The sequence below is a fragment of the Nymphaea colorata genome, chromosome 9 (assembly GCF_008831285.2).
Source record: "Nymphaea colorata isolate Beijing-Zhang1983 chromosome 9, ASM883128v2, whole genome shotgun sequence".
NCBI classification, from domain to species: domain Eukaryota; kingdom Viridiplantae; phylum Streptophyta; class Magnoliopsida; order Nymphaeales; family Nymphaeaceae; genus Nymphaea; species Nymphaea colorata.
The window spans coordinates 23722393-23749842 of NC_045146.1; the positions used below are offsets into that span (position 1 = coordinate 23722393).

Below are 27450 nucleotides of genomic sequence, written 5' to 3' on the forward strand. Positions count from 1 at the left end.
TCGCATAATGAATTGACCCCCTAGTGAGTTTCTAGTAACTGAATGGTTCTAACCAACACCTTATGTGAATTCCAAGCCCTTTGCTATAAATGATTGGTGTGAAAAGAGAGAAAGGTGAAGAAAAAGCAACAGAATTTTAACATGGTTCAGCCTATGAATTGACTTGCATCCAAGATGAAGGTTTCTCCCTTAATTTCTCACACAAGCTGAGAGGGAGGACTTTCTTTATTTATAGAATAGCTGTTATAATCTAGATCCACAATTTTAGGATCTTGATTACATTCCACAATCTTAGGAGGAAGGTTACGATCATCATTCGATATTTTAGTTGCATTTATTGTTTTCTCAACAAGCCCCTACGAGCCAATCCTTGTGTTAACAAGGTTGAGCTTGTTTTTGAGATCATGAAATCTTGGTCAGACTAGTGCCTTAGTCAAAATATCTGCAAGCTGATTTTCAGATTTGACAAACTCAATTTTAATCTCTCGTGCTGTCACTTTTTCTCTGACAAAAGAAAAATCAATTTCGATATGTTTGGCACGGGCATGAAACACAAGATTAACAGCAAGATATGTTGCTCCTAGATTATCACACTTTAATGTTGGCGCTTCTTGTGTAGGAACTTGAAGATCTTTAGGAAGATGTTGCAGTTATATTAATTCAGTTGCAGCTCTAGCCATGGCTTTATATTTTGCTTCTGTGCTTGAGCGAGCAACAGTGTGCTGCTTGTTAGATCCCCATGATATAATGTTTCCTCCAAGGATGGTGAGGAATCCACTTGTTGCTCTTCTATCATCAGGACACCCAGCCCAATCTGCGTTAGAATAGGCTTCAAGTTTCCAACCAGTCGCTCTTTTTATGTGTAGACCAACATGTTGTGTTCCTTGAAGATAGCGAAGTATTCGCTTTACATAAGTTCAATCTATATCGGTAGGTTCATGAAGGAATTGACAAGCCTTGTTAACAGCAAATGCGATATCTGGGCGAGTGAGAGTTATATATTGTAATGCACCTACAATGCTTCTGTACAAATTCCCATCTTTGAGTGTATCCCCTTCAAACTTGGATAAATAGACATTAGGTGTTGCCGGTGTGATAACCGCCTTGGATTCATTTATTTGTGCTCTTTTGAGGAGATCTGTGATATATTTGTATTGAGATAAAAGGAGCCCATTAGCCTTAGCCTGGAGATTGACTTCTAGTCCAAGAAAGTAATGAATTGCCCCAAGATCTTTGATGGAGAACTTATTACCAATGTCATAGATGAATTTTTGTAATTCCTGTGAGGAGCTTCCTGTCACAATAATATCATCTACATAGATGAGAATATAGGCAATGTAGGACTTAAACGAGTATATGAACAAAAACGAATCAGATTTGGATCCTTTAAATCCATTGGATATAAGATACGTACTCAAGCTTTCAAACCAAGCCTGAAGAGTTTGTTTGAGTCCATATAGAAATTTCTTCAATCTACACATATGTTGTGGATTACTCTTGTCTTCAAATCCTAGAGGCTGACTCATATAAACTTTTTCCTTTAGAGTTTCATAAAGGAAAACGTTGTTAACATCCAGTTGATGAATTTTTCACTTTCAACTGGTGACAATAGAGAGACCGAAGCGAATGGTAGTAGGCTTTACCACTGGGCTGAACGTATCAACATAATCAATGCCTTTACGTTGACTGTATCCCTTGGCTACAAGACTTGCTTTAAACCGAGCTACAGACCCATCGGCATGTCGCTTGACTTTGTAGATCCATTGACAACCCACTACATTATAATGAGGCATACAAGGAACCAAATCCCAAGTTTTATTTATGTGAAGTACTTCAATATCACTATTCATAGCTGCTTGCCATCGATCATCCTGTAGGGCTTCTTGTAGGTGAAGGGGTTAAGTTTCTGCCTCAATAGGTTTAGTTTCACTAAGATAGTGACTATTCTAAATCGACAGGTTCCATCTTGAGTTCGCATAATTATGGGGTGGTTTCTGACATGACTAGTTGTTTCAGGGGTTAAAATAGTTAGATTGGGTCCGTCCTGGGTGATAGGTGCAAAGAAAGCTGTGGTGGTTTGTTGGAAAATGTGACGGTTTGGAGAGACATTTGAGAGACTACTTAAGTTAGGTGTACTAGGGTCGGGTAAGTGGATAAGTTGAGAACTTGTGGTGGTTTGAGAGGTGTATTTAGCTAACCAGTTGATGATCTCTTGAGCAATAGTGGGTGGTCGTGTTCCAGAGTATAAAAAAGTGTTTTCATCAAATATAACATGTCTGGAAATAGTCACACGCTTGTTCATGAGATTGTAACATATGCAGCCTTTAAAGCATTTTGGGAATCTAAGAAAGATATATGCATGAAACTTTGGAGCAAGTTTTGATTTATTTTGAGCACTTACTAATTGGTAAACAGTACATCCAAAAATTTTAAGATTCTACAATTGAGGCTTGGTTCCAAGAAATGTCTCAAAAGAAGTAAATTCTTGAGTACTAATTGATAACCTGTTGATAATATAGACCGTCATTCTCAAAGCATCAGTCCAAAAAAAACTAAGTTGGCATACAAGCATTAATAAGCATAGTAAGTCTCATTTCAATAATGTGACAATGTTTTCGTTCCGCTACACCATTTTGCTATGGTGTATAGGGACATGAGAGACATCTTTGGATCCCATGAGAAGCAAGATACATAGAAAATTCTATACTCATAAACTCACATCCACAATCACTGTGAAAGACTTTAATCTTATGCTCAAGTTGTTTTTCTATGATCTTGTGGAAGTTTTGGAAACAAGAGAATGTTTGAAACTTCTTTGTAAGCATAAAAATCCAGGTGAACCTTGAAAAATCATCTGCTATTATCAAGTAATACTTGTACCCTTCTCTAGACATACATGGTGAAGGTCCTCATACATCCACATGTAATAATCCCAAAGAAGAAGATGTTTTTAACGTAGTGGAATCAAAAGGTAATCGATGCATCTTAGTTAAAGCACAAACCGAACAAAAATGTTCTTTAAGCATGGAGTTAGAAGCAATATACTTAGATGAATTCATGTTATTCAATAAAGAGTCATTTACATGTCTCAAACGTTCATGCCAAAGTTTAAAAGTATCTCTAGAAACTTGAACAATATTATTGAAAGAAGAAGTATAAGAATTGCATGTCTCCAATTTATTTTTAAAAGGCAGTTTTCTTGCAGCAATGCTAGTGTTGGTTCATGCATAGAGTCCATCCTTAAGCCATCCTGGTGCATTATTTCTCATGTCTGCATATTTTTGACAGAAAAATCATGAAGCGCAAATTCTATTTTGCAGTCATTATCTTTAGTGAACTTAGCAACAGAAAGTAGATTCTTACGAATCAAAGGGACATGGAGGATATTCTTCAATCTAAAATTTTTATGCATAGATGAAAGTGACATGTTACCGATGCTTCTAATGGATAGTTTTTCCCCACTGCCAACAATAACTGAATTACAACCATGACAATGAGATTTACCTTCCATATATTGATCACAATTTGTCATATGATGAGACGCGCCCATATCTAGATACCATTCTTGATTGTTATCCATCACATTAGGAGAAGAAGTTGATGATGAAGCACCGTTATTGGTTGTTCCCGTATTGAGAGCCATGGCCATAAAGGCTTTTGGAATATCATAGCATTGATGAGCATTGTGGCCATTGCGACCATAGAATTGGCAAGTGACAACTGCAGACATTTTATAATTAGAAGTACTACCACAGACTCTATTATTCCCACAGCCTCTATTTGTCCCACGTCCTCCATTGTATGAACCAAAATTGTCACGAACACTACTATTGTATGAGTTATAATTGATATAACCTCTACCATTTTGATCCCCTCTCCCTTTTGCATAGGAATTTCCATGGTTGTGGCAACCATGGCTACCATTTTTGTTTCTTGAGACACATCAAGAGGGGGTGAAAGAATTTGCCGATGATTTTCTTGAGAAACGAGTATATCAAAGATTTCAGAAAACTAGGTAGAGTCTTGAATGTTATTACAGTAGTGATGAAGGCCTCATATTCTATAGACAATCCATTAAGAGTATATAAAACCAAATCAGTATCAGATACCTTATGGTTAACAGCAACTAATGAGTCATATAAAAATTTGACATGATCTAAGTAATCAGCCATCATCATATCTCATTTCTTGACATTCTGTAAATTCATTTTTAACTGAATGATCCCTAAGTTAGATTGACAAGCATATTGTTGTTCTAGGGTGCACCAAGCCATACATGCAGTGGAATATGAAATTAATTGTGGCAAAATGTGTTCGGATACCATAACCTTAATCTAGCTTAAAGCTAACTGATCTGCCTGTTCCCATGTTTCAAAAACAGGATTTACTATGGTTTGCTCTGCATCAAGATACTCAGGAGGAGAAGTAATGGTGTCGTTGACATACCTTAGTAGTCATTGGCTTTTCACAACACTGGTAATTTGAGAACACCATAGTAAATAGTTTGTGCGATCTAACTTGAGAGATACCAAGCCAGAAAAAGTATTCCATTGAATAGTTGATGGTACAGTAGGACTGAGACTAAATGTTGTTGAGGATGACGTGTTTGATGTCGCCATTATCAAGAAATTTTGAAAGTGTACAGTGATGTTTTGGAGAAGAGAAGACTAAACCGGTGAACAAAGAAATATTTTTGTTAGCACTAAGAGAAACAGAGGCAGAAAATTTACTGAATGGGCAGAAAAATTCACTGAGCTTCACCCGTAGTTCTAAAAATTTTGAAATTTAGTCAGCAAGCAGCTAACATCCTCAAGAGTGGATGCCCAAGAGGACAGCTAGAGTTAAGCTCCTTGGGAAAATCACGTGCACCTTTTCTCCCTGTCGCGGTTCACAGGCGACTACAACAATAAAAAAATTCATATAAAATCGCGTAGACCTCCGATTCCCCTGAAATTTGGTCTGAAGCTCTGTTGAATAATTAGGAATAGATGCCTCAATTTTTAGATCTGTTTGAGTACCATACGGGAATCGTGCATCACTGAAAGAGTCCAGACTGTCGCAGCCTAAAAAAGTCCAGACTGTCGCAGGCGTTGAATAGAGTCTTTCACAAGGAAGGCCCTCAGGTCAGCAGAAAGATTATGCTCAGTTCACAATATGCTAATACAATATGCTAAAGGCAAGCAAGACTTCTTTTGCCAGATATAGTCACGCATACAACAGATAACAAGGAAATATACAGAATAAAAACTAGTTTTAAACCTTGAATAGTCTCACAAACTGATCACAAGGGATCCTCCAAGCAGAAAAGAAACAAAACACCAGAAGATATAAGAGATTGATACTGACAGATTTTGGTGAATATGTGAAGACGTCGATTATCAGCAACTGCTACCTGATGGACTGGAAATTCCTCTGTTCTACTTTTGTTCCTCACGCTTGCCTTTGTGGCTCTGATACCATGTGAAAAGAGAAGAAAGATGAAGAGAAAACAACAGAATTTTAATGTGGTTCAGCCTATGAGTTGGCTTACATCCACGATGAAGGTTTTTCCCTTTTAATTTCTCACACACGGTGATAGGGAGGGCTTTCTTTATTTATTGAATAGCTGTTACAATCTAGATCCACAATTTTAGGATCTTGATTACATTCCACAATCTTAGGAGGAAGATTACGATCATCATTCGATATTTTAGGAAGGGGCAGATCTTCCTGATCTGCATTTATTGTTTTCTCAACAATTGGAACTAGGGAAATGCTGAAAGAGATGGAGAGAGGAGGAAGATCCAAAAGGGAGGGTGTTTAGAGATGGATGAAGAATGCGTTAGATAAAGAGAGAGAAAGACAAAGGCTGAGAATTTAAACATTATTCAACTATCTATTTAGTTATTTGAGTTCTCATTTTTAAGCAGCAATGGTTTCCCCCCTTAGAAGCATGTTTTGACTTGGCAACAAGAAACAGGGAAACGCGAGGGCTCTACCACTTGTTCGAAGAAAGGTTACAGCAAACTGTGTCAACCTTCAGCAGATCACAAGCTGATGCACAAGTGCTCATCTAACATGTTTCAATGAAAAATTCCAGATGCTTAATTTCCAGTTTCAACTTCTATTTTGGACGCCAACAACTAGTTTGCCAATATCATCATCTTAATTTAATATCAGTTTGTGTCTCCTCTCTTCGCAGACAGGAAAGAAAGGAAAAACATGGCAATTTTTTTAAGATGTACTAATTTCTACTATATTTGACTAGCTTTTCCATCAATGTACTATCCATAGAGGTAAAAGAGATTGGCACAAGGAAAGTAGAAAATGTTTGAGTAAGCCTTTTTTTTTTTTTGAAAATTTTGAACTTGAAATCGGCCTACCTCTGGTCGAAGTTATGCGAGTATTATTTTCTACTAAGAACCAAAACAACGTGTATTCGCTGAGAGGTTGTTCTCTAGTAGGTTTGCTCCGGCTTGTTTGGAGAAGAAGAGATCATCCAACCAGGGCATTTATTTGAGTTCTGTCAATTCGCCGAGAGGGCAGAATTAAAGAAGGGGTGACCCTTCTGACGTGCCGCACTCAAGCACGTTGTTGACGAGACAAGATCACCAGGACTTGTAATGCATTCCAGTGGTGCTTCACATTAAGAGAAACACCGACAAAGCACCATGTTCTACTCTCCTCAAAACATTGAAGCCTCAGAGATGAGATGGAAATTTATCGCTTCACCTCACGTGTAAGCAATAAAAGAAAGGAAGCGTGGATCCCCAGACTCCGATTCTAATTTGCTGCACTCGTAAGAACACCAAGGCACAGCTTTATTTAATTCGAGGAGGCATCACTGACGTTGTAGTGCTTCAATCTCTAGGAACATGTGATGCAGAGAAGACAGACAAGGCACTCGTGACCCATCGATGAATGATCCGACTAAGGATCGAATAAAGGTATTTTCAATGAAAAAGATTCGAGAGGAGACAATGACGCAGACGACCCACATGATCCACTTCAGTTTTCTCCTCTAAACCAGTTGATCGACATAAAAATACCGCTTAATGGAGACCATGGTGGACATGGCTGAGCACACGAATTGACGCAACACATGCTCCTCTAGCAACATGTTCCATCGAAAGATTCCCTTTGCTCCCCAAGTCAAGCTATATAAGAAGGGGGAGGAAGGACTTCACCATCATCATCATCTTGATGATTGTTTTCCCTTTACGCGCTGAGGAAAAGAAAGAGAAGATGGCAAGTACTTCTGCAAAATCTTTCCACATTCGTTCCACTAGCTTTCCCTCAAAGTCCCATCCAAACTTTGCCAGAGTCCAGGAGTGCCTTCATCTGGTTAAGGTATGGGAAGCCTGCCCATCAAGGAAAGCACAGTTTGTAACCAGACTTGGGCACCTCAAGGACCTTTACGCCTCTGTCAATGCCTTCCTGCAGCTCCCCCTCACTCAACAGGCTCTCTGTGGCAAAGAGAGTTTGGTGAGGGAGTTGATGGATGATTTCCTCGGCTTAATGGATGCCTGCGGCATGCTGAAGGACTCATTGCTGCACATGAGGGAGCAACACCAATCCCTTCGATCCATGCTGCGAAGAGGCGACTCTGGTTTGGAAGCTGGCATCTGTGCATACCAGTGCAGCAGGAAGAGGATGAAGAAGGACATGGACAAGTGCCTCAGACTGCTCAGAAGTGTAGAGAAGCATGCTTCCTCATCCAGTGACAACCTTGATGTGGTTGATCAAGTCTTCAAGGATGTGAGAGCTGCAACGATTTCTATCTTCATCCACTTAAGTTCAATATTTTCTGCGAAAAAGGCAACACAGTCCATCTTTTCAAGGTTATTGAGTTCCAAGAACCGTGACGCAGAAGCTGATGAAGATGGAGTTAGTGAAATAGAAAAGGCAGATATAACTATATTTAAACTCCATGACAAGCCATCCAAGACCGTAAGTCAGGAAGATGCCCGAGATGCACAAAGGCAGATGGAAGCATTGGATGTCAGCTTGATGGAAACAGAGGTGGAATTAGAGGATGTCTTGAGATGTATGATCCAAGCCAAAGTCTCCCTCCTCAACATCGTCGCTGGGTGTTGAGTTCCACACTTTGTCCATCTAACCATCTGATCTTTAGCATCCGCATTTTACAGGATTGCTAAGAATCCAGATTGTCAATTTTGTACAATTATAAATACATGAACATATATCAATATAAAGTGAAATATGTTTCTCTTACATGATTCTCTTTCGATGATAGTCCTTTTTGCTATAAGAAATAGCCCTAAGATCTGCATGTTGAATTGAACAATTTCCGGGAGAATGGTGCTCTCACAACTTTTAACTTGTTTTTCAATTATGGAAGACAAATATAAATCAGTCTTGACGACTTGAGGTGGTTTTCCTACAAGGAATTAGAGCAATGACTATTTTTTTCCGGAAAAAAAAAATCGACTACCAGGATTCCTTTCAAATTTTGCTAAAACATTTCGTAGAATTACTGTGCTATTCTACTGTGCTTTTTTAAGGTTCAAATTATGTTAGGTGTCTATCAAGATTTCACCTTGAAAGACACCACCACCACCTAAATTCTGCACAATGGATGGAAACCGAAAAGAAATTGCAGAAAAATAAAAAAGGAAAGCAGGCCTGTTCTTCCAGTGGCGAACTTCAAATGGAAGCCTCTCCGTGAGATTTCTTTATTTGGATTACCAACTATCTGCTTTTAAATTTAAACCCTGAGGGCCTTCGGAACAGCAAAGTTTTGCTGCCATTGTCGCTGAAGAATCATTTGGAGATTGACAACTGATAACCAATGGTAATGCTCTGTTCCCACTACCATACATATTTATATTGATGTTCATTGAAATGCAACTCTTGAAAAATCTATAGTCCAAAAAACTGAGAACAGAAAAGAAAAAAAGAAAAAAAACCTAAGGATCAATCAATTAAAGATTTTCGATGCACAAACCAGGTTCTGTAAGCCATAAAACTTCAGTTTCTTAAGTTTTAATGCGTATAAAATCCTGAGCTACATATCAAAAGTATAGCATATGGATCAATTTGCAAGTATTTAGGCCTGTAACTTGCATCTACATGGTTAAATTTGTGAAAAAAAAAAGTAGTCAGTTTTAACAGCGCAATCTCTCAGTCTCCTAGTAATGTCTAAATATACTTTCTCTCCGTCTCTCTGTTATTTGTATATCATGCAATTGAGACTTCTCACGTGAAAGCGACGCACTAGCCTCTGTTTTTCTGCATAGTTTATGATCTTATCACCAATTTAGTTGTTTATTTATTCGATTGAAGCTTCATTTTGATTGACCATGCTTCGATGCCTCAAGATGTATGTAAGGTAGGCCGAAGACAACCCGCTCGTGATTACCAATTATGATGTGGAGGGTTCTAATAAATTGCTCCACAGGAATCAGGAAAGGCAAGGAGCCAGATTTACCACGTGGTCTACCTCATTTCTTTGTTCAAAGAAATACCCATTTCAAAACTAATGGCGACCAGTGCAAACATGATGTTGAGCAAGCAATCGGCAAATTGCATGCTCATCTAGTGACATTGTCCAATGAAAGATCCCTTTTGCCCAATCTTCTAAGAGGACCAAGCCTGATACTTTTCCTACAGAATTTAATTGTATGTGGTTACAGTACCAACAACAGACCAATTTGTATAATTTAGTTGTGGAATCCTTCAGGCTTGTATTCTAATGCTTAATGTGTAGCAGTGTGTTGCTTAGGTGACAGACAAGTCCCTCGTGAGCTATGAATTTAAATTGTCATGAGAAAGGTTCAGATAAATTGTTCCCATTACAGAGCGATCAGGGAGACAAGAACCTATATGACCCACATGATACACCTAATTTCCTAGCTTAAATCTTCGGTTGCTGGATGAGGATGGCGACTCATGGTATACAGGGGCGAGCATCCCGCTGGTACTCACATGCTCACAAGGGGAAATGTCCTATTGAAAGATTCATCTTTCTTCCCACTTCGAGATATATAAGGACCAAAGAAATGGGTTAACGATTCATCAATCAGATCATCATCTTGCAAAGAGAAAGAAAGAGAAGATGGAAAGTACTTCTGCAAAATCTTTCCACACTCGTTCCACCAGTTTCCCATCGAACTCCCGCCCAAATTTGGCCAGAGTACAAGAGTGCCTTGACTTGGTTACGGCCTGGGAAGCCTCCCCTTCTAGGAAGACACAGTTCCCAACTAGACTTGGCCACGTCAAGGACCTCTATACTTCCATCAATGCCTTCCTCCAACTCCCTCGCGCTCCACAGGCTCTTTATGGCAAAGAGAGCTTGGTCGCAGGGTTGATGGATGACTTCCTCTGCTTAATGGATGTCTGTGGGTTGGCGGCGGACTCGTTGCTGCTCATGAGAGAGCACCACCAGTCCCTTCGGTCCATGTTTCGAAGAGGCGATTCTGGGCTGGAAGCTGGAATTTGTGCGTACCAGTGCAGCAGGAAGAGAATGAGGAAGGACATGAAGAAGTGTCTGAGATTATTGAGAAGTATGGAGAAGCAAGTATCTCCATCAAATGCCAAACTTGACATGATCGATCAAGTCTTCAGGGATGCGAGGACTGTCACAATCTCTACCTTCAGTCTTCTTGCTTCGACCATCTCCGGCCAAAGGGCAGCACGGTCCATCTTCTCAGGATTGTTGAGTTCCAAGAGCCATGACGTGGAAGATGATGAAGATGGTGCTAGTTTAATAGAGAAGGTAGATGTGGCTATATTTGGGCTTTATGGCCATTCCTCGAAGAAAGTAGAGGACAATGTGCGAGACGCACAGAAGCAGATGGAAGCATTGGATCTTACCTTGGGGGAAACAGAGGCTGAACTGGAAGATGTCTTCAGGTGTCTGATCCAAGTCAAAGTCTCTCTCCTAAACATCGTGACTGGGTGTTGAGTTACAATTGCTTACTTGCTCGAACTCAATCCATGGCATCTGCATTTAGAAGATTGCCAAGGATTCCAATTGTCATTTTTTGTACATACACAGATATATTATACGATAAACAACATTTAAGAAATTCTGTGTGTTTCTATTTTACTTGATCTGCCACACAACAGCAAAAGCAATAGCCGCAAAAATGTGACTGGATCCGTCTGAATCCGCATCTCCGTTAAAAATGGCGCATTTGCAACTAATCTTATCTGTTGGTATGCCATGATGGACAATTTTTTTTTTTATGGGAAGTTGCAGCTAAGCGATCCCCACAAAATTATGTGAATAGCATTACTGAACTCTTTAACTCCCTCAACTTGAGTCTTGTGAGTTTGAAGAACATAAGCCTTTTCTGCAATTCTCGTTGCACATCCTTTTTCTAATATTGTTAGAGATTTGTCAATTCTTGTTGACTTCTTTTTTCTTTTATTACGAAAGAAATCTCACGAAAAAAAGGAAAAATGGATTGAAAACAATGTACTCCATAAATCTCGAGTCCTAAGTTTGTCCTCCTTTTGTAAATAAGATGATTACTTACGAACATAAATTAGGCTTCTGTAATAAATCAGTGGATTCAAAACCAGATCCTATGTTTGTGGGTGCTTCTGTTTTTCCTCGCTTGACTGAAGGTGAGACTTAACCCATCTCCTTATCACCAAAGTCTGATAATGTCAGGTTGAATATGATTGGGTTTCAATCAGGCCTGTAAAATGAGGATGACAGAGGAACCAATTGTTAGTTAGAGAGAGAGAGAGAGAGAGAGAGAGAGAGACCAGATGCCTTTCTAGCCAACGAAGCATTTGGAGCATGCAAGTCCTTGCTAACCTTCTTCAGCAACCATTCATGGATACACTCCTAGAGGACTAAGACTCACCATTAGCATTATTTGCTACATCTCCATGTGATTCTTCTATGTTGACAGCGAAGTTTTTCTGTTCAAACCTGTCCTTCGGATTAATTTAAGCACAAATAGATGGTCATCAATATAAAGAAATATATGATGGCGCGGTTACCTTCTTAAGTTCAGATCATAGGGTTCTTCATGTTCTGTCTTAATTTCTTCCCTTTTCCGTCTTACTACATGATGTTTGGTAGCCATGTAATGTACTCCTGCAGTTTTTACACTAATATTTGATCAACTTAGCGGACAACAGATAATAGTGAAACTAAAATAATACATAAAATATGCCCACTCAATCAGATACTTATATTTGCAATTTGGATTAATCAAATTTTACAAATTATAATATCTTAAACCATTTTCTGCAGGTCATTTTGGCGAGTCATGAAGATGTGTAGGCATGTTTTCGTAATTAAGACAACCTTTTAACTACTGTAGTTTCATGGCTAATCATGTAATGGGCAAATCAAGCAAAGGTAAACATGTTTCTCTTCCATAAATGATAAATCAATTGGAACAATATTGCAGTTTAAAGCTGGTCAGAAAGGCCTCAATTTCCATAACAAATAAATTTATTTTTCTTGCAAGCACATTTATGTGATTTGTCCTTTTCAGACAGGCAAATTGGGGTTAGGCAGACTCAATAGTTCCGTCAAAGAGTTGAGTCCCAATTTCTGAACTCTTAGTCCTTTAACTTGAAGATTTTAAAACTCAAATAAATTAGAAAATTTTTCCCTTGACATGGTGATATCTTTCATATATACTTGTGGATGTATAAAATTGACAATTACGTCTTCAATCATCCTGTGAAATGCGGATACCAGGATTAAGTTAGAACGAGTAAACAATTGTAACTCTACACCTTGTGACAATGTTGAGAAGGCAAAACTTGGCTTGGATCAAACAACTGAAAACATCCTCCAAGTCCACTCTGCATTGCTCAAGCTAAGATCCAATGTTTCTGCTTCTGTGCATCTCCGACATAGTCATTTACTGCCTTGTGTGAAGGCCATATAGTCCAAATATAGTCATGTCCACCCCCTCAAATTTTCACCATCTTAATAATCTTCTATTTCATGGCTCTTGGAACTTAGTAATCTTAGTCTAGAGAAGAGGATAAATTGACTTTGGCCCATCAAAGCTCAAACTAAGAAGGTTGAAAGTAGAGACCATAGCAGCCGCTTGCGTCCTTACTGGCTTGATAAACAGTGTCAAGGTTGTCACTAGATATGGATGCATGTTTTTCCATACTTCTCAATGATCTCAGGAACTTGGTCATGTGCTTTCTCATCCTCTTCCTGACGCATTGCAGTTGAAAAATGCCAGCTTCCAAACCAGAACTGCTTGTAAGCATATATTAAAGTGATTGTTATTGCTCCCTCATGTTAGGCAGTGAGTACTTTATCGTCCCACAGAAATCCAACGAGCAGAGGAGGTGGTCCATTAACTCTCTCACCAAGCTCTCTTTGCCACAAAGGGCTCGGGGAAAATCATTGGTGAAGGTAAACAGGTCCTTCAGGTGGCTGGTTAGCAGCCAATTGTGCCTTCCTAAAGGGCTGAGGGGGAGGCTTACCATGACTTAGACCAAATGAAGGCACTCTTGGACACTGGCGAAGATTGGGGGGGACACTGATGGAAAGCTGGTCGAACGAACGTGGAAGGGCTTTGGCGGAAGTTGCCATCTTCTCTTTCTTTTCTTTTGGTTCTTAAGGCAAAAGCATCACCAAGAAGGTGGCGGTGGATGCCATGGTACGCCCTCCTTAAATTGACCGAGGAGCAAGTTGAATCTTTCAATGGACCACGCTCTTAGGTGAGGATGCATGTGCCATATGAACAGGGTGCTCGTGGACATGTCCATCATTAGGCTCTTGATTTACTATTAAAATTGATTTGGATTCATTTAAGAGTGGAAATTGGTGCGCACTGTGGGTTATTTAGGTCCTTGTCTCCCCTCTGTTTCTGCTATGTTGGTATATCTCTTTGATCTTTCGTTGGCCTCTGGTTAAAAATTGACATCCACGAATGTCATGTATTCTATCTGCTATGCATTCTCTCTTTACATATAAATTTATAAAAGCAATACAACTCATATAAGACCTTAAAAAAATAAACAATGGGTGAAATATGGTGCTGTTGCTCCATCAATTTAAAACTCCATGGAGTTTTTTATTTTCGCTTTATCCAGAAAATGAAGTAGAACAGAAGGAGAAATTTTTTCTCTAACGTGATAATTTCATTTATATTTTTTAATGTACAAAATTTACAATTGGCTTCCCTAACAATCCTCTAAAATGCAGATTGCAAGGACCAATAGAGAGCATATGAACATTTTGTATCTCAACACCCAGTGACGATGTTGAGGAGGGAGACCTTGGCTTGGATCAAGCATCTGAAAAAATGCATCTGAAAAAATCCTCTAACTCCACCTCTGTTTCCCTCAACTTTAGATCCACTGCTTCCATCTGCTTCTGCGCATCTCGGGCATCAACTTCTTTGACAGCCTTTGATGAATGGCCATAAAGGCTCAATATGGCGACATCTGCCTTCTCTATGTCACTTGCACCATCATGAATCCCTTTCTCATTCTGGCTTTTCGATCCTAGCGTCCTGAATTTTGAGAAGATGGATTGTGATGCCTTTCGCCCGGAGATGATTGAAGAAAGAAAGGTAAGGATAGAGACTGCAGCTGCTCTCACATCCTTCAAGACTTGATCTACCACATCAAGGTTGTCATTGGATGAACATACATGCTTCTCTACACTTCTCAATAAACTCAGACACTTTGCCATGTCCTTCTTCATCCTCTTCCGGCTGCAGTGGTAGGCACAGATGCTAGCTTCTAGACCAGAATCCCCTCTCCGAAGCATGGATCTTAGAGCTTCGTATTGTTCCTTCATGTGCAGCAACGAGTCCTTCACCATCCCGCAAACATCCATTAAGCAGACGAAGTCATCCATCAACTGTCCCACCAACCTCTCTTTTCCACAAAGAGCTTGCTGACTGAGAGGCAGTTGGAGGAAGGCATTGATGGAAATGTAAAGGTCCTTGAGGTGAGCAAGGCTAGTTACAAATTGTGCCTTCTTTGATGGGGAGGCTTCCCACGCTTTAAACACATGAAGGCACTCTTGAACTCTGGCCAAGTTCGGATGGGACTTTGAGGGAAAGCTAGTGGAACGAACATTGAAGGATTTTGCAGTACTTTCCATTCTCTCTTTCTCTTCGCTTGGTTGTGAAGGCAAAACAATCAACAGGTGATGATGGTGAAGTCCTTCCCCGCCCCTGCTTATATAGGTTTTTTCGGAGAGAAGCAAATGGAATCTTTTGACTGAAACATGTTGTGAGATGAGGATCGGCTGTATCAGCGAGATGCTCGGCCATGTCGTCCTTCGGTCTCCACTGAGCACCAAATAACTTCAAAATTATGTAGAAATAAGGTGGATCAAATGGGTTATCTGGGCCCTTGTCCCCTCCTGTTTCTATTGTATTCAAATCTTTTACATTCTTTTATCTATCAGCTTCCCTAGAAGATGGATGGTCCGCCAGATCCTGCCTTTCCCCTACCCAACATTGAAATACGACACAGAAAAACTCTACAACTCGACTGATGCATTGATGTTCTAAACTAATGGGTGCGATGTGGGTGGAGTAGGGCCTTCCACGTCTTCTTTGATCTCTCACTTTCACTAGGGAAGGTTATAGTTTGTCGCATTGTAGTTTACTTACAGTGATTCAGTCGTGTTTCTAGTTACGGAAAACTACCCATTAGACCATTTACTCAAAATTGACAGTTTCTTTTTTTTACATTCTGCAGTTACAATCTTACCCCGATCAATCATGTGTGCCTACACCATGTAAAAGTAGTGAATTGCGACACATATTTATAACTGAAATAGATTTACAATATTCATTTTGACATTAAATGGTCAACACTAGCTAAGCACCAATATTACAATTTGAGGCATCTTTGAAGGTGATATTTTGCAGATAATCAAATCCAATCTCTGTTTACAGGGAAAATCTACTGAAAGCGGTAAAATATTGTGCTGCTTTTATCTATGTGAAGTGCACGTGAACTTTTCGATGAACGAACATATTTTTCGTCCTTCTTCCGCTAAGACCAATCTAGATTCAACACCTGGTTGGCTCTATCTCTGTGAAGCTAATTTGATTGGCACATTTATCTATTTGAAATGCACAAAAAGATATGCATCTTCTGCTATCAACACCTGGCTACCTCTAACTGTGTGTGCTTCTATCATCGCTACCAATGCGTATCCAGTATTTTCACGTCAAATGGAACGTTTATAGCAGAAAATCCACCAGCAGATCGTAAATAATTTGATTGGCACATTTATCTATTTGAAGTGCACAAAAAGATATGCATCCTCTGCAATCAAGATCTGGCTACCTCTGACTCTGTGTGCCTCTATCATCGTTACCAATGCGTATCCAGTATTTTCACGTCAAATGGATGGGGCAACCGTGAATCAAACCAGTAAAAAAATAACGTGGTAGTCTGCAAGAATCTCTACCTTTCACTGCCATGTACAAGCGTGACTGTAAATTTATCTTCCCCTGCCAAATCCAGACAAAAAGGGGAACCAGATTTGGATGCTTTCCTAGAAGAAAGTAGCCGACCCAGTTTCATTATTTAGGCAATCCTTGCCTTGTGAACAACCATCTTCCTCGGCAGATTTCCCAAATAAAAGATTGATAGCTTAAAACTGAGTTTGGAATCTTGCGATTCGCCACTGCTTTTGATATAGGCCTTTAAAATTTGTGCCTGATGTACTTATCGTCTCCTGATTAGTATCTAATACTTGCCAGTTTCCATTAACGGTCTGCTAGCAGCAACTGAACAATTATTCAGTGGCCATTACAGAGAAACGGGCATTCAAAACCGCACTGTAGATGTTGAGGCCATCTTCCATCCATCACATTCTACTTCGAAGCTTTTATGGTGATGGTTTTCTTGTAAAGCATGGTAGTCAGGGTTCAACGAATGTTTATCTCTAAAGCAGTGGGAGTTTGATGTGGTTTGGTTCTTGCAGCTTCCTAATCATAAGCAAAAAAAGAAAAAAAAAAGATCAATAAGGCACCCTCCTGGGCAAAAATCAGGAACAAGAATTTAAAGCTTAAAATTTGAAGCAGTAGTCCTTAGATTGTCTTCCCAATACCGGCTATCTGGGGACAAGTCCCATGCGGTGAATGTGAAAAGCGCTAGTTTTCTAACGATATAAGTTCGAAGACATTTGCCTTTTCAAAATTTCAGCATATTATATGCTGTTCAAATGGGACTCCATGGCTAACCAAGTCGACAACCATTGTATCTCTATTTATCCTCAATGTCCACCGGTTACACCTACAGAACAACTCAAATTGAGTGACAAGAATACCAAATATTCTGTGCAATTATTGCAATGACTTGCATCCAGAACCATAACTTTTGGGTATAAAAGAACAGATCAAGCAAAACAGATAGACACAGAAATATTTTCCCAAAAATGGGCTTTCATTTGATATATTTTGCATATACAAAATGGACAATTGGGTTCCCTAATGATCCTCTAAAATGCGGATCCTAAGGATTAATTTTGAGCGAGCGGACGAACAGTAAGGGCTGATCAACAACCTGCAACGACGTTAAGGAGGGAGACTTTAGCTTGGATCATACATCTAAAGACATCTTCCAACTCCATCTCTACTTCCCTCAAACTGACGTCCAATTCTATCATCAGCCTTTGTGCCTCTCGGGCATCTTCCTGCCTTCCTGCCTTGGATGAACTGCCATGGAGTCTAAATATAGCCACATCTGCCTTCTCTATTTCACTAACACCATCTTCATCATCTTTTGAGCTTATGGAACCCAACAATCTTGAGAAGATGGACTGCGTTGGCTTTCTGCCGGAGATCACCATACTAAGAGTGTTGAAGGTGGAGACTGCAACGGCCTTAACATCCTTGAAGACTTGATCGATCAAGTCAAGGTTGTCATTAGACGAAGAAACGTGCTTCTCCATGTTTCTGATCAATCTCAGGCACTTGACCATGTCCTTCTTCATCCTCTTCCTGCTGCAGTGATAAGCAGAGACGCCAGATTCCAAACGCGAGTCACCTCTCCGAAGCATGGATTGAAGGGATTGGTGTTGCTCCCTCATCTGCACCAACGAGTCCTTCATCAAACCGCAGGCGTCCATTAAGCAGAGGAAATCATCCATCAACTCCCTCACCAGACTCTCTTTGCCACAAAGAGCCTGTTGAGTCTGGGGGAGTTGCAGGAAGGCATTGACAGAAGCGTACAGGTCCTTGAGGTGTCCAAGTCTCGTTACCAACTGTGCCTTCCTTGATGGGGAGGCTTCCCAAACCTTAACCAGATGAAGGCACTCCTGTACTCTGGCCAAGTTTGGGTGGGACTTTGAGGGAAAGCTAGTGGAACGAATGTGGAAAGATTTTGCAGAAGTACTCGCCATCTTCTCTTGCTTTCTTCTTTTGGCTGTCAAGGCAAATCAATCACCAAGAGGATGATGAAGGCTTTCTCAAAGCCTTCCTTATATATCTTGCATAGAGGGGAGCAAGTGGAATCTTTTGACTTTAAACTTGTCACTAGGTGAGGATGTGCAGTACCAGCGAGATGCTCGGCCATGTCGACCAGTGGTCGCCATTGAGCATCGAAATAACTTCAAATTTATTGAGCCATGGAAATGAAGCAAATGGGTTAGCTGAATCCATGTCCCCTTCTTGGCTATTACATGGGAGCAATTTTCTTTTTTTAATTTATCAGCTCCCATGGAAGATGGATCGTCCACCAGCTCCTGTCTTTCCTCTACCCAACATTATATTGCAACTCATGGAAGTTCTACAACTCAAATGATGCTTTATGTACTAAACAAGCCTGTGCAATGTAGATGTCTCCCTCTTAATTTATTAATTGCACGAGGGAAGGTTATAGTCTCCCACATGATTCTTTATTTATAATGATTTTCCTGTTTTTTTTTTAAAAGTAACAAACGGCCATCATCTGCACCATGCTGTGGGCAATTAAATGAACTTAATTCAAGATTGAGATCAAGTCACGGTACAGTAATTAGAAGTTGAATATTTTTTATGGAAAAAAACGCCTATGCTAATTTGAATTTAGTTTCTTACCCGATTTTCACATTATAAAAAAATCAGTTAAATGAAAAAATAAATAAATATCATGTACTTTGGTTATAATTAAAAAAAAAACGTATACATGCCATTGTATTTCCTTGATAAAGGAGGATACACACGCCATTCTTCAAGGGTAATTCTCAACGAATAATCGGCCTCACCATCTTCGCGCTGGAATATGTTTCAATCTTCTAATATTTGGAACATTTTCCTATCATGTTTCCCACATATATTATAGTGAAAATTGATTTTACTCTTGCCCAAACATGCAAAAATTAGTATTAATGTGGTCGAACACTGTACAATAGTAATAAATTTTGACCATTTAAAGAAAATTTGAGAAAATTTATATTTCTTGCATATTTTGTCATTGTCCCAAAGGCGGGGTCTCCAAAATGAAATTTCTCTTGATCAGCCTGTGGAAGTTCACTTAGGCCATTAGATGTAAATAAACTTGCTAATGATTAATTGTCTTGTGGTGCTCCATTATGGGCACAAAATCAGGAAAAGAAAATTTTGAATTTGAGTTTTCATAAACGAGTCACTGGATGCTTCTTTTCCAATGGTTAGAGAAGATTTCTGCAGAGGACCAGAATCAATTTAAAGTTCAGCATTGGAGATTTCATTAACTTGTATTTACTTTCATATCCGTCGTTTAGATCGGCACGGCAGATCAAGGAAACACCAAATTCTCGGTTGAAATCAAGCAGATACTTGCGACTTTTGTATGCAAAATAGCAGAACAAGCAAAATAGACAGAAATTTGTTCCCAAAAATTGGGTTTTATTATATATCTATTTTTCAATATACAAATGGACAATCGGGTTCCTTGGTGATCCTCTAAAATGCGGATGCCAAGGATTTATCAAGTTTGAGCAAGCGGACGAACAGTGAAGGCTGTTCAACACCCTGTAACGATGTTGAGGAGCGAGACTTTAGCTTGGATCATGCATCTCAGGAGATCCTCCAATTCCACTTCTGTTTCACCCAATTTAAGATCCAATGCCTGCATCTCTCTTTGTGCTTCTTGGGCATCTTCCTTCCTTGCAGTCTTGGATGAAAGGCCTTGCATTCTAAAGATAGCCAAATCTGCCCTCTCTATTTCGCCAACACAATCTTCATCACCTTCTGCGTCATGGATCTTGGAACTCAATAATCTTGAGAAGATGGATCGTGTTGCCTTTCTTCCCGAGATGAACAAACTAAGAAGGCTAAAGGTAGAGACGGTAGCAGCCCTCACATCCTTGAAGACCTGATCAACCACGTCGAGGTTGTCACCAGATGAGGACGCATGCTTCTCGACACTGCTCACTAATCTCAGGCATTTGCCCATCTCCTTCTTCATCCTCTTCCTGCTGCACTGATATGCGCAGATGCCAGCTTCCAAACCAGAATCGCCTCTTCGAAGCATGGATCGAAGGGATTGGTGTTGTTCCCTCGTTTGCTGTAACGAGTCCTTCACCAGCCCGCAAGCATCCATTAAGCAGAGGAAGTCCTCCATCAACTCCATCACCAAACTCTCTTTGCCACAAAGAGCCTGTTGAGTGAGTGGTAGTTGCAGGAAGGCATTGACGGAAGCGTAGAGGTCCTTGAGATGCCCAAGTCTGGTCACCAACTGTGCCTTCCTTGATGGGCAGGCTTCCCAGGCCTTAACCAGATGAAGGCACTCCTGGACTCTGGCCAAGTTTGGGTGGGACTTTGAGGGAAAGCTAGTGGAACGAATGTGGAATGATTTTGCAGAAGTGCTTGCCATCTTTTCTTTCTGTTCGTTTTGCTCTGAAAGCAAAATGATCACCAAGATGATGATGATCTGAAGATGGTGAAGTCCTCCCCATGATCCTGCTTATATATCTTGCAAAAAGAGGAGCAGGGGGAATCTCTTGACTGAAACTTGTCGCTAGGTGACGGTGTAGTGTGGAGCGAGATGCTTGGCCACATGTCGAGCAATGGTCGCCATTGAGCATCAGAGTAACTTCAAATTTGTTGAGATGGAGCAAATGGGTCAGCTGAGTCTCTGTCTCCTCCTGTTTCTCTTGTATTAGGACATTTTTATTTTTTTGTTAATCAGCTTCCACTGAAGATCGATGGCCCGCCAGATACTGTCTTTCCTCTACCCAACATTGTTTTCCAACTCATGAAAGCTCCACAACTTAAATAATGCTTTTATGCACTATACAACACAGTTGTCTCCTTTAATTTTATTAGCTGCACGGGGGATGATTATAGTCTATCACGTGATTCATTAGTTATTGTGATTTACCCTTTTCCTTTTTCTGAATTTACAGCAACCATCATATGCACCACCATGTAACAGACCATTAAATGGACATAATTCAAAACTGGGATCAAGTCATGGTACTTAGATTTTTTTAGTGAGTGATAACAATCATCTGCTAAAAAAAAAAAAAAATCCCAAAGGCCCTTTATCTCCATTGTTTTTGGAGTCTTAGACTACATCGGCATCAATGATAGCTGCATTAGACCTTTAACTTAGGTACCACATTTGAAATTGAGTATGTTTCGAAGAAAACATTGGGACTTTTGAAGGGTAATTAAAATGCCTTTTAATTTAGATATGAAATTAGGATGCATATGTTTGGATTTAGTTACTCGCCGAATTTACATGAATAAAAAGCTATTAAACGCAAAAGTTTCAATCATAAGTGTGTTTTCGCTGTACCATTAAAAAGTAGGCTTCATTTCCTAAAACCATCATTGGAAAATTGTTCATCCTACCGATGTTTTAAACTGTTAAATTACATCAGTAACACACATTAAATCTTCGATCGGCTAGATGGTAGATGCCGGCATTCCTTCGTGCCTATACACTCTGTGATGCTAATTGCAGCTGTTTCGCGGCGAGCAATTCGAATCGGCCTGAATCGATTCATTCAAATCGAGTAGGTCAACTTATTCTTTCATACATATATGATATATCTTAATTTCTTAAGTTTTAGCCAACTTTCATACATTTTTATTTGTTTTTCTAAAAGTAAAATATTTTAACAGATTCACTACTAGTTCAGTTGAATCAATGAACTAGAATGACGATTGAATTCATAAACTGTTTTTTTTTTTTTTTGGTTCTTTTCCAACATATAGTTGGAGTTATCACATTTTACTAATAATCAGATCCAATCTCTTCCTACGAAGAAGAATCCATTGGAAACTGTACCAGGAAAAAAATAGTTAATGTATTTCGCAGTTTTATAATGAGCTTCTCTATGTGACGTGCACGTGAATCTGGTAATAAAAGAATATGCGCACGCCCTTCTTTTGCTAAGATTAGGCTGCATGCGTTGAACACCTGGCGATCTATATGGCTTTCGAGATGACCGTCGAAAACTGTGTTATTGGCAAGAAATCAAGGAAAGAAATTGAATTTGGGTACTCAGAAACTAGTCTTTTGATATTCTTTTCCAAAGTTTATAGCAGATTTTCTGTGAAAAAACAGAATGAATTTAAACTTCAAAACTGAAGATTCCATAGCCGACTAAGTGGCCAACCGTTTCAATTATATTTACTTTCATTGCAGTCGTTTGGATCTGCAAGGCCGCTCAAAGTAACACCCAATTTTCGCTTGCACCCAAACAGATCTTTGTAAATTTTGAATGATATAAATAGCAGATCAAGCAAAATAGACGGCAAAATATCCCAAAACTGGGCTTTCATTATATACTTTTGCATATACAAAATGGACAATGGGGGATCCTTAGTGATCCTCTAAAATGCGGATGCTAAGGATTAGTTAAGTTTGAGCGAGCGGACGAACAGTAAGGGCTGATCAACAACCTGCAACGACGTTAAGGAGAGAGACTTTAGCTTGGATCATACATCTAAAGACATCTTCCAACTCCATCTCTACTTCCCTCAAACTGACGTCCAATTCTATCATCAGCCTTTGTGCCTCTCGGGCATCTTCCTGCCTTCCTGCCTTGGATGAACTGCCATGGAGTCTAAATATAGCCACATCTGCCTTCTCTATTTCACTAACACCATCTTCATCATCTTTTGAGCTTATGGAACCCAACAATCTTGAGAAGATGGACTGCGTTGGCTTTCTGCCGGAGATCACCATACTAAGAGTGTTGAAGGTGGAGACTGCAACGGCCTTAACATCCTTGAAGACTTGATCGATCAAGTCAAGGTTGTCATTAGACGAAGAAACGTGCTTCTCCATGTTTCTGATCAATCTCAGGCACTTGACCATGTCCTTCTTCATCCTCTTCCTGCTGCAGTGATAGGCACAGACGCCAGATTCCAAACGCGAGTCACCTCTCCGAAGCATGGATTGAAGGGATTGGTGTTGCTCCCTCATCTGCACCAACGAGTCCTTCATCAAACCGCAGGCGTCCAATAAGCAGAGGAAATCATCCATCAACTCCCTCACCAGGCTCTCTTTTCCACAAAGAGCCTGTTGAGTCTGAGGAAGTTGCAGGAAGGCATTGACAGAAGCGTACAGGTCCTTGAGGTGTCCAAGTCTCGTTACCAACTGTGCCTTCCTTGATGGGGAGGCTTCCCAGACCTTAACCAGATGAAGGCACTCCTGTACTCTGGCCAAGTTTGGGTGGGACTTTGAGGGAAAGCTGGTGGAACGAATGTGGAAAGATTTTGCAGAAGTACTCGCCATCTACTACTTCTTTTTTGTTTTGGCTGTCAAGGCAAATCAATCACCAAGAGGATGATCTGAGGATGATGAAGGCTTTCTCAAAGTCTTCCTTATATATCTTGCATAGAGGGGAGCAAGTGGAATCTTTTGACTTTAAACTTGTCATTAGGTGAGGATGTGCAGTACCAGCGAGATGCTCGGCCATGTCGACCAGTGGTCGCCATTGAGCATCAAAATAGCTTCAAATTTGTTCAGCCATGGAAATGAGGTGGAGCAAATGTGTTAGCTGAAACCATGTCCCCTTCTTGGCTATTACAAGGGAGCAATTTGCTTTTTTAAATTTATCAGCTCCCATGGAAGATGGATCGTCCACCAGCTCCTGTCGTTCCTCTACCCAACATTATATCGCAACACATGGAAGTTCCGCAACTCAAACGATGCTTTTATGTACTAGACAACTCTGTGCAATGTTGGTGCATCCCTCTTAAATTATTAATTGCACGAGGGAAGACTATAGTCACTCACATGATTCTTCAGTTATAATGATTTTTCTGTTTTTTAAAAAACAGTAACAAGCAGCCATCATTTGCACTATGCTGTGGGCAATTAAACGAGCTTAATTCAAGATTGAGATCAAGTCACGGTACATTAATAAGAAATTGAATATTTTACAAATAAAATGCTCAAGTTTTTGAAGGAAAAAGCCAAAATGACTATGTTAAGTTGAATTTAGTTACTTACCTCATTTTCATATAATAAAAAAAATCAGTTAAATGAAAAAAAAAGAATGTCATGTATTTTGGTTATCGTTAAAAAAAAGTGTATGCATGCCATTTTATTTCGTTCCTCCGCTTTTGCGCTCACGAATTTGCTTCAATCTTCTATTTTCTCGAATCTTTCCCTATAGCTCAATGTTTTGAATAATAGACAAATAGAAGATTAAGCATGTTTCCCACATATATTTTAGCGAACATTGAGTTTATTCTTGCTTAAAAATACCAAAACTTATAATTAACATAGCAGATCAAGCAAAATAGACAGAAATTTGTTCCCGAAAATGGGGTTTTATTATGTTTGTATTTTTTGAATGTACAAATATCGACAATAGGGTTCCCTAGCGATCCTCTAAAATGCGGATGTTAAAGATTAATCAAGTTTGAGCAAGCGGACGAACAGTGAAGGCTGATCAACACCCTGTAACGATGTTGAGGAGGGAGACTTTAGCTTGGATCATGCATCTCAAGAGATCCTCCAATTCCACTTCTGTTTCACCCAATTTAAGATCCAATGGCCTTTGTGCTTCTTGGGCATCTTCCTTCCGTGCAGTCTTGGATGAATGGCTGTGCATTCTGAGGATAGCCATATCTGCCCTCTCTACTTCGCCAACAAAATCTTCATCACCTTCTGCTTCATGGATCTTGGAACTCAATAATCTTGAGAAGATGGATTGTGTTGCCTTTCTCCCCGAGATGATCAAACTAAGAAGGGTAAAGGTAGAGACGGTAACAGCCCTCACATCCTTGAAGACCTGATCAACCACGTCGAGGTTGTCACCAGATGAGGACGCATGCTTCTCGACACTGCTCACTAATCTCAGGCACTTGCCCATCTCCTTCTTCATCCTCTTCCTGCTGCACTGATATGCGCAGATGCCAGCTTCCAAACCAGGATCGCCTCTTCGAAACATGGATCGAAGGGATTGGTGTTGCTCCTTAGTTTGCTGTAACGAGTCCTTCACCAGCCCGCAGGCATCCATCAAGCAGAGGAAGTCGTCCATCATCTCCCTCACCAAACTCCCTTTGCCACAAAGAGCCTGTTGAGTGAGAGGTAGTTGCAGGAAGGCATTGACGGAAGCGTAGAGGTCCTTGAGATGCCCAAGTCTGGTAACCAACCGTGCCTTCCTTGATGGGCAGGCTTCCCAGGCCTTAACCAGATGAATGCACTCCTGGACTCTGGCCAAGCTTGGGTGGGACTTTGAGGGAAAACTAGTGGAACGAATGTGGAAAGATTTTGCAGAAGTAGTTGCCATCTTCTCCTTGTATGTTTTAGGCTCTGAAAGCAGAATGATCACCAAGATGATGATCTGAAGATGATGAATCCCTCCCCACGATCCTTCTTATATATCTTGCAAAGAGAGGGGAAACTGAAATCTTTTGACTGAAACTTGTCTCTAGGTGAGGGTGCAGCGTATCAGCGAGATGCTCGGCCATATGTCGACCGATGGTCGCCATTGAGCATCTGCGCGACTTCTAGTTTGTTTGGCCATGGAGATGAGGTGGAGCGTCATTATTGTCTCCTCCAGTTTCTAATGTACTGTGGCATTTTATATTTCACCATTCTGCTTCCATTGAAGACGGATCGTCCGCCAGATCCTGTCTTCCCTCTACCCAACATTGTATTCCAATTCGTGAAAGCTCTACGCCTCTACAGCTTAAACGATGCTTTTTTTTTTATTACCTGCACGAGGGATGATTATAGTCTATCACATGATTCGTTATAAAGATTTTCCCCCCCTTTTTTTCCTGAAGTTACGAACAACCATCATATGCACCACCACCATTAAATTGACTTCATTCAAAACTGGGATCAAGTCACGGTACTTTGATTTGAAATTGAATATGTTACAAAGAAACAGCTCAATCTTTCTTCTCCGCTTCCCCTACATAACGCCATGGAAAAACCGAGTGTTCTGATCGCTTTCTTGAAGCCACTTAATCCAAAACGTTTGGCTCGATTTCATGTTTGAATCGATTCACTCTACCGGTAGATGATTCAAAGGCGTCTTATGTCAACTTATTCTCTTATATCATAATTTCCTATGTTATAGGTAATTTGTATATATTTTTTATTTATTTTTCAAAAAGTGAAAATGGGTGTTATCATATTTTAATAGTAATCAAATCCAATCTCTTCTTACGAAGAAGAACAGATTGGAAAATGTAACGTAAAAAAATATTTAATGTATTTCGCAGTCTTATGATGAGCTTCTCTATGTGCACGTGAAGGTGGCAGTAAACAAAAGAATATGTGCACGCCCTTCACTCGCTAAGATCAGGCTGCGTTGAACACCTGGCTGCCTCTATAGCTGTGAAGATAACCGTGCAAAACTGTGGGGAAAATAAAATATGGTGCGATCACCTATGTGAACAATGAAGATTGACAAAGTGCACTTGAACCTATTTTGTTTGGTTTCATCCATAATATCTGGATAAATGACTATATATATATATATATTGATGGAAAACAGGAACAAAAACCAAAACCTTTAATTTTTTTAAAAATTATTCCAAATAAAACATAAATGCCTAAAAATCTTTATAAAAACTCTTTTGATATGAAACATACTTTAAGTTAAGTTGTTTCTACGAAAAATGTGAACTTTTTGTCATCAAAATATTAATGCTATGAGAGCTATCTATTTTTGCTTATTATCAAAAAATTATTAAAATTTCAATTTAACACATGTTTTGTATCAAACTATTTTTAAAATCATGTCGTTAAAGTTAGATTGCAAACAAAAACGATGTGGTTTTTGTTCTTGACTTAATTGACTGGTTATATATATATATCAACCCTAAGAAAATAGACTAGTGTTGTGAAAAATGATGTGTAAAATGAACGTGTTGATTTGGTAAATCAGTCAATTTACTAATTCAGCTAAATTGTTTATGAAATAGCAAATTATTTTAAAATTTCAACATATAAACAAACAGAATTATACAAAAAATAATTAAAAATTAAATATCTTAAATATTTAAAAAAAAATAAATGACTTGGGTTACTCTTGACTCAGCCACCCAATCAAATTAATTTGTCGATGTTTTGATTTAAATTGACTAATCC

At 39.6% G+C, this 27450-nt stretch overlaps 7 protein-coding genes across 7 annotated transcripts; 2 read left to right on the top strand and 5 right to left on the bottom strand.

Annotated features, from left to right (window-relative positions):
* Window positions 1–7214: 7214 nt before the first annotated feature.
* Window positions 7215–8214, top strand: LOC116261354 (uncharacterized). The gene has a single exon (XM_031640073.2). It carries the CDS (start codon window positions 7225–7227, stop codon window positions 8074–8076), a length of 852 nt encoding a protein of 283 aa, XP_031495933.1. The 5' UTR covers window positions 7215–7224; the 3' UTR covers window positions 8077–8214.
* A 1843-nt stretch (window positions 8215–10057) lies between these two features.
* LOC116260697 (uncharacterized) lies at window positions 10058–10906 on the top strand. Its single transcript, XM_031639133.1, has one exon. It carries the CDS (start codon window positions 10058–10060, stop codon window positions 10904–10906), a length of 849 nt encoding a protein of 282 aa, XP_031494993.1.
* A 3321-nt stretch (window positions 10907–14227) lies between these two features.
* Window positions 14228–15052, bottom strand: LOC116260698 (uncharacterized). Its single transcript, XM_031639134.1, has one exon. It carries the CDS (start codon window positions 15050–15052, stop codon window positions 14228–14230), a length of 825 nt encoding a protein of 274 aa, XP_031494994.1.
* A 2314-nt stretch (window positions 15053–17366) lies between these two features.
* LOC116260699 (uncharacterized) lies at window positions 17367–18341 on the bottom strand. The gene has a single exon (XM_031639135.2). The coding sequence runs from the start codon at window positions 18314–18316 to the stop codon at window positions 17471–17473; it is 846 nt and encodes a 281-aa protein (XP_031494995.1). The 5' UTR covers window positions 18317–18341; the 3' UTR covers window positions 17367–17470.
* Window positions 18342–19859: 1518 nt separating this feature from the next.
* Window positions 19860–21021, bottom strand: LOC116260700 (uncharacterized). The gene has a single exon (XM_031639136.2). It carries the CDS (start codon window positions 20749–20751, stop codon window positions 19900–19902), a length of 852 nt encoding a protein of 283 aa, XP_031494996.1. The 5' UTR covers window positions 20752–21021; the 3' UTR covers window positions 19860–19899.
* Window positions 21022–22782: 1761 nt separating this feature from the next.
* LOC116260701 (uncharacterized) lies at window positions 22783–23628 on the bottom strand. Its single transcript, XM_031639137.1, has one exon. The coding sequence runs from the start codon at window positions 23626–23628 to the stop codon at window positions 22783–22785; it is 846 nt and encodes a 281-aa protein (XP_031494997.1).
* Window positions 23629–24793: 1165 nt separating this feature from the next.
* Window positions 24794–25636, bottom strand: LOC116260702 (uncharacterized). Its single transcript, XM_031639138.1, has one exon. The coding sequence runs from the start codon at window positions 25634–25636 to the stop codon at window positions 24794–24796; it is 843 nt and encodes a 280-aa protein (XP_031494998.1).
* Window positions 25637–27450: the final 1814 nt, after the last annotated feature.

Excerpts from the sequence above, each read along its gene's own strand:
- LOC116261354 (XM_031640073.2), top strand. The coding sequence starts at position 7,225 with ATGGCAAGTACTTCTGCAAAATCTTTCCACATTCGTTCCACTAGCTTT.
- LOC116260697 (XM_031639133.1), top strand. The coding sequence starts at position 10,058 with ATGGAAAGTACTTCTGCAAAATCTTTCCACACTCGTTCCACCAGTTTC.
- LOC116260698 (XM_031639134.1), bottom strand. The coding sequence starts at position 15,052 with ATGGAAAGTACTGCAAAATCCTTCAATGTTCGTTCCACTAGCTTTCCC.
- LOC116260699 (XM_031639135.2), bottom strand. The coding sequence starts at position 18,316 with ATGGCGAGTACTTCTGCAAAATCTTTCCACATTCGTTCCACTAGCTTT.
- LOC116260700 (XM_031639136.2), bottom strand. The coding sequence starts at position 20,751 with ATGGCAAGCACTTCTGCAAAATCATTCCACATTCGTTCCACTAGCTTT.
- LOC116260701 (XM_031639137.1), bottom strand. The coding sequence starts at position 23,628 with ATGGCGAGTACTTCTGCAAAATCTTTCCACATTCGTTCCACCAGCTTT.
- LOC116260702 (XM_031639138.1), bottom strand. The coding sequence starts at position 25,636 with ATGGCAACTACTTCTGCAAAATCTTTCCACATTCGTTCCACTAGTTTT.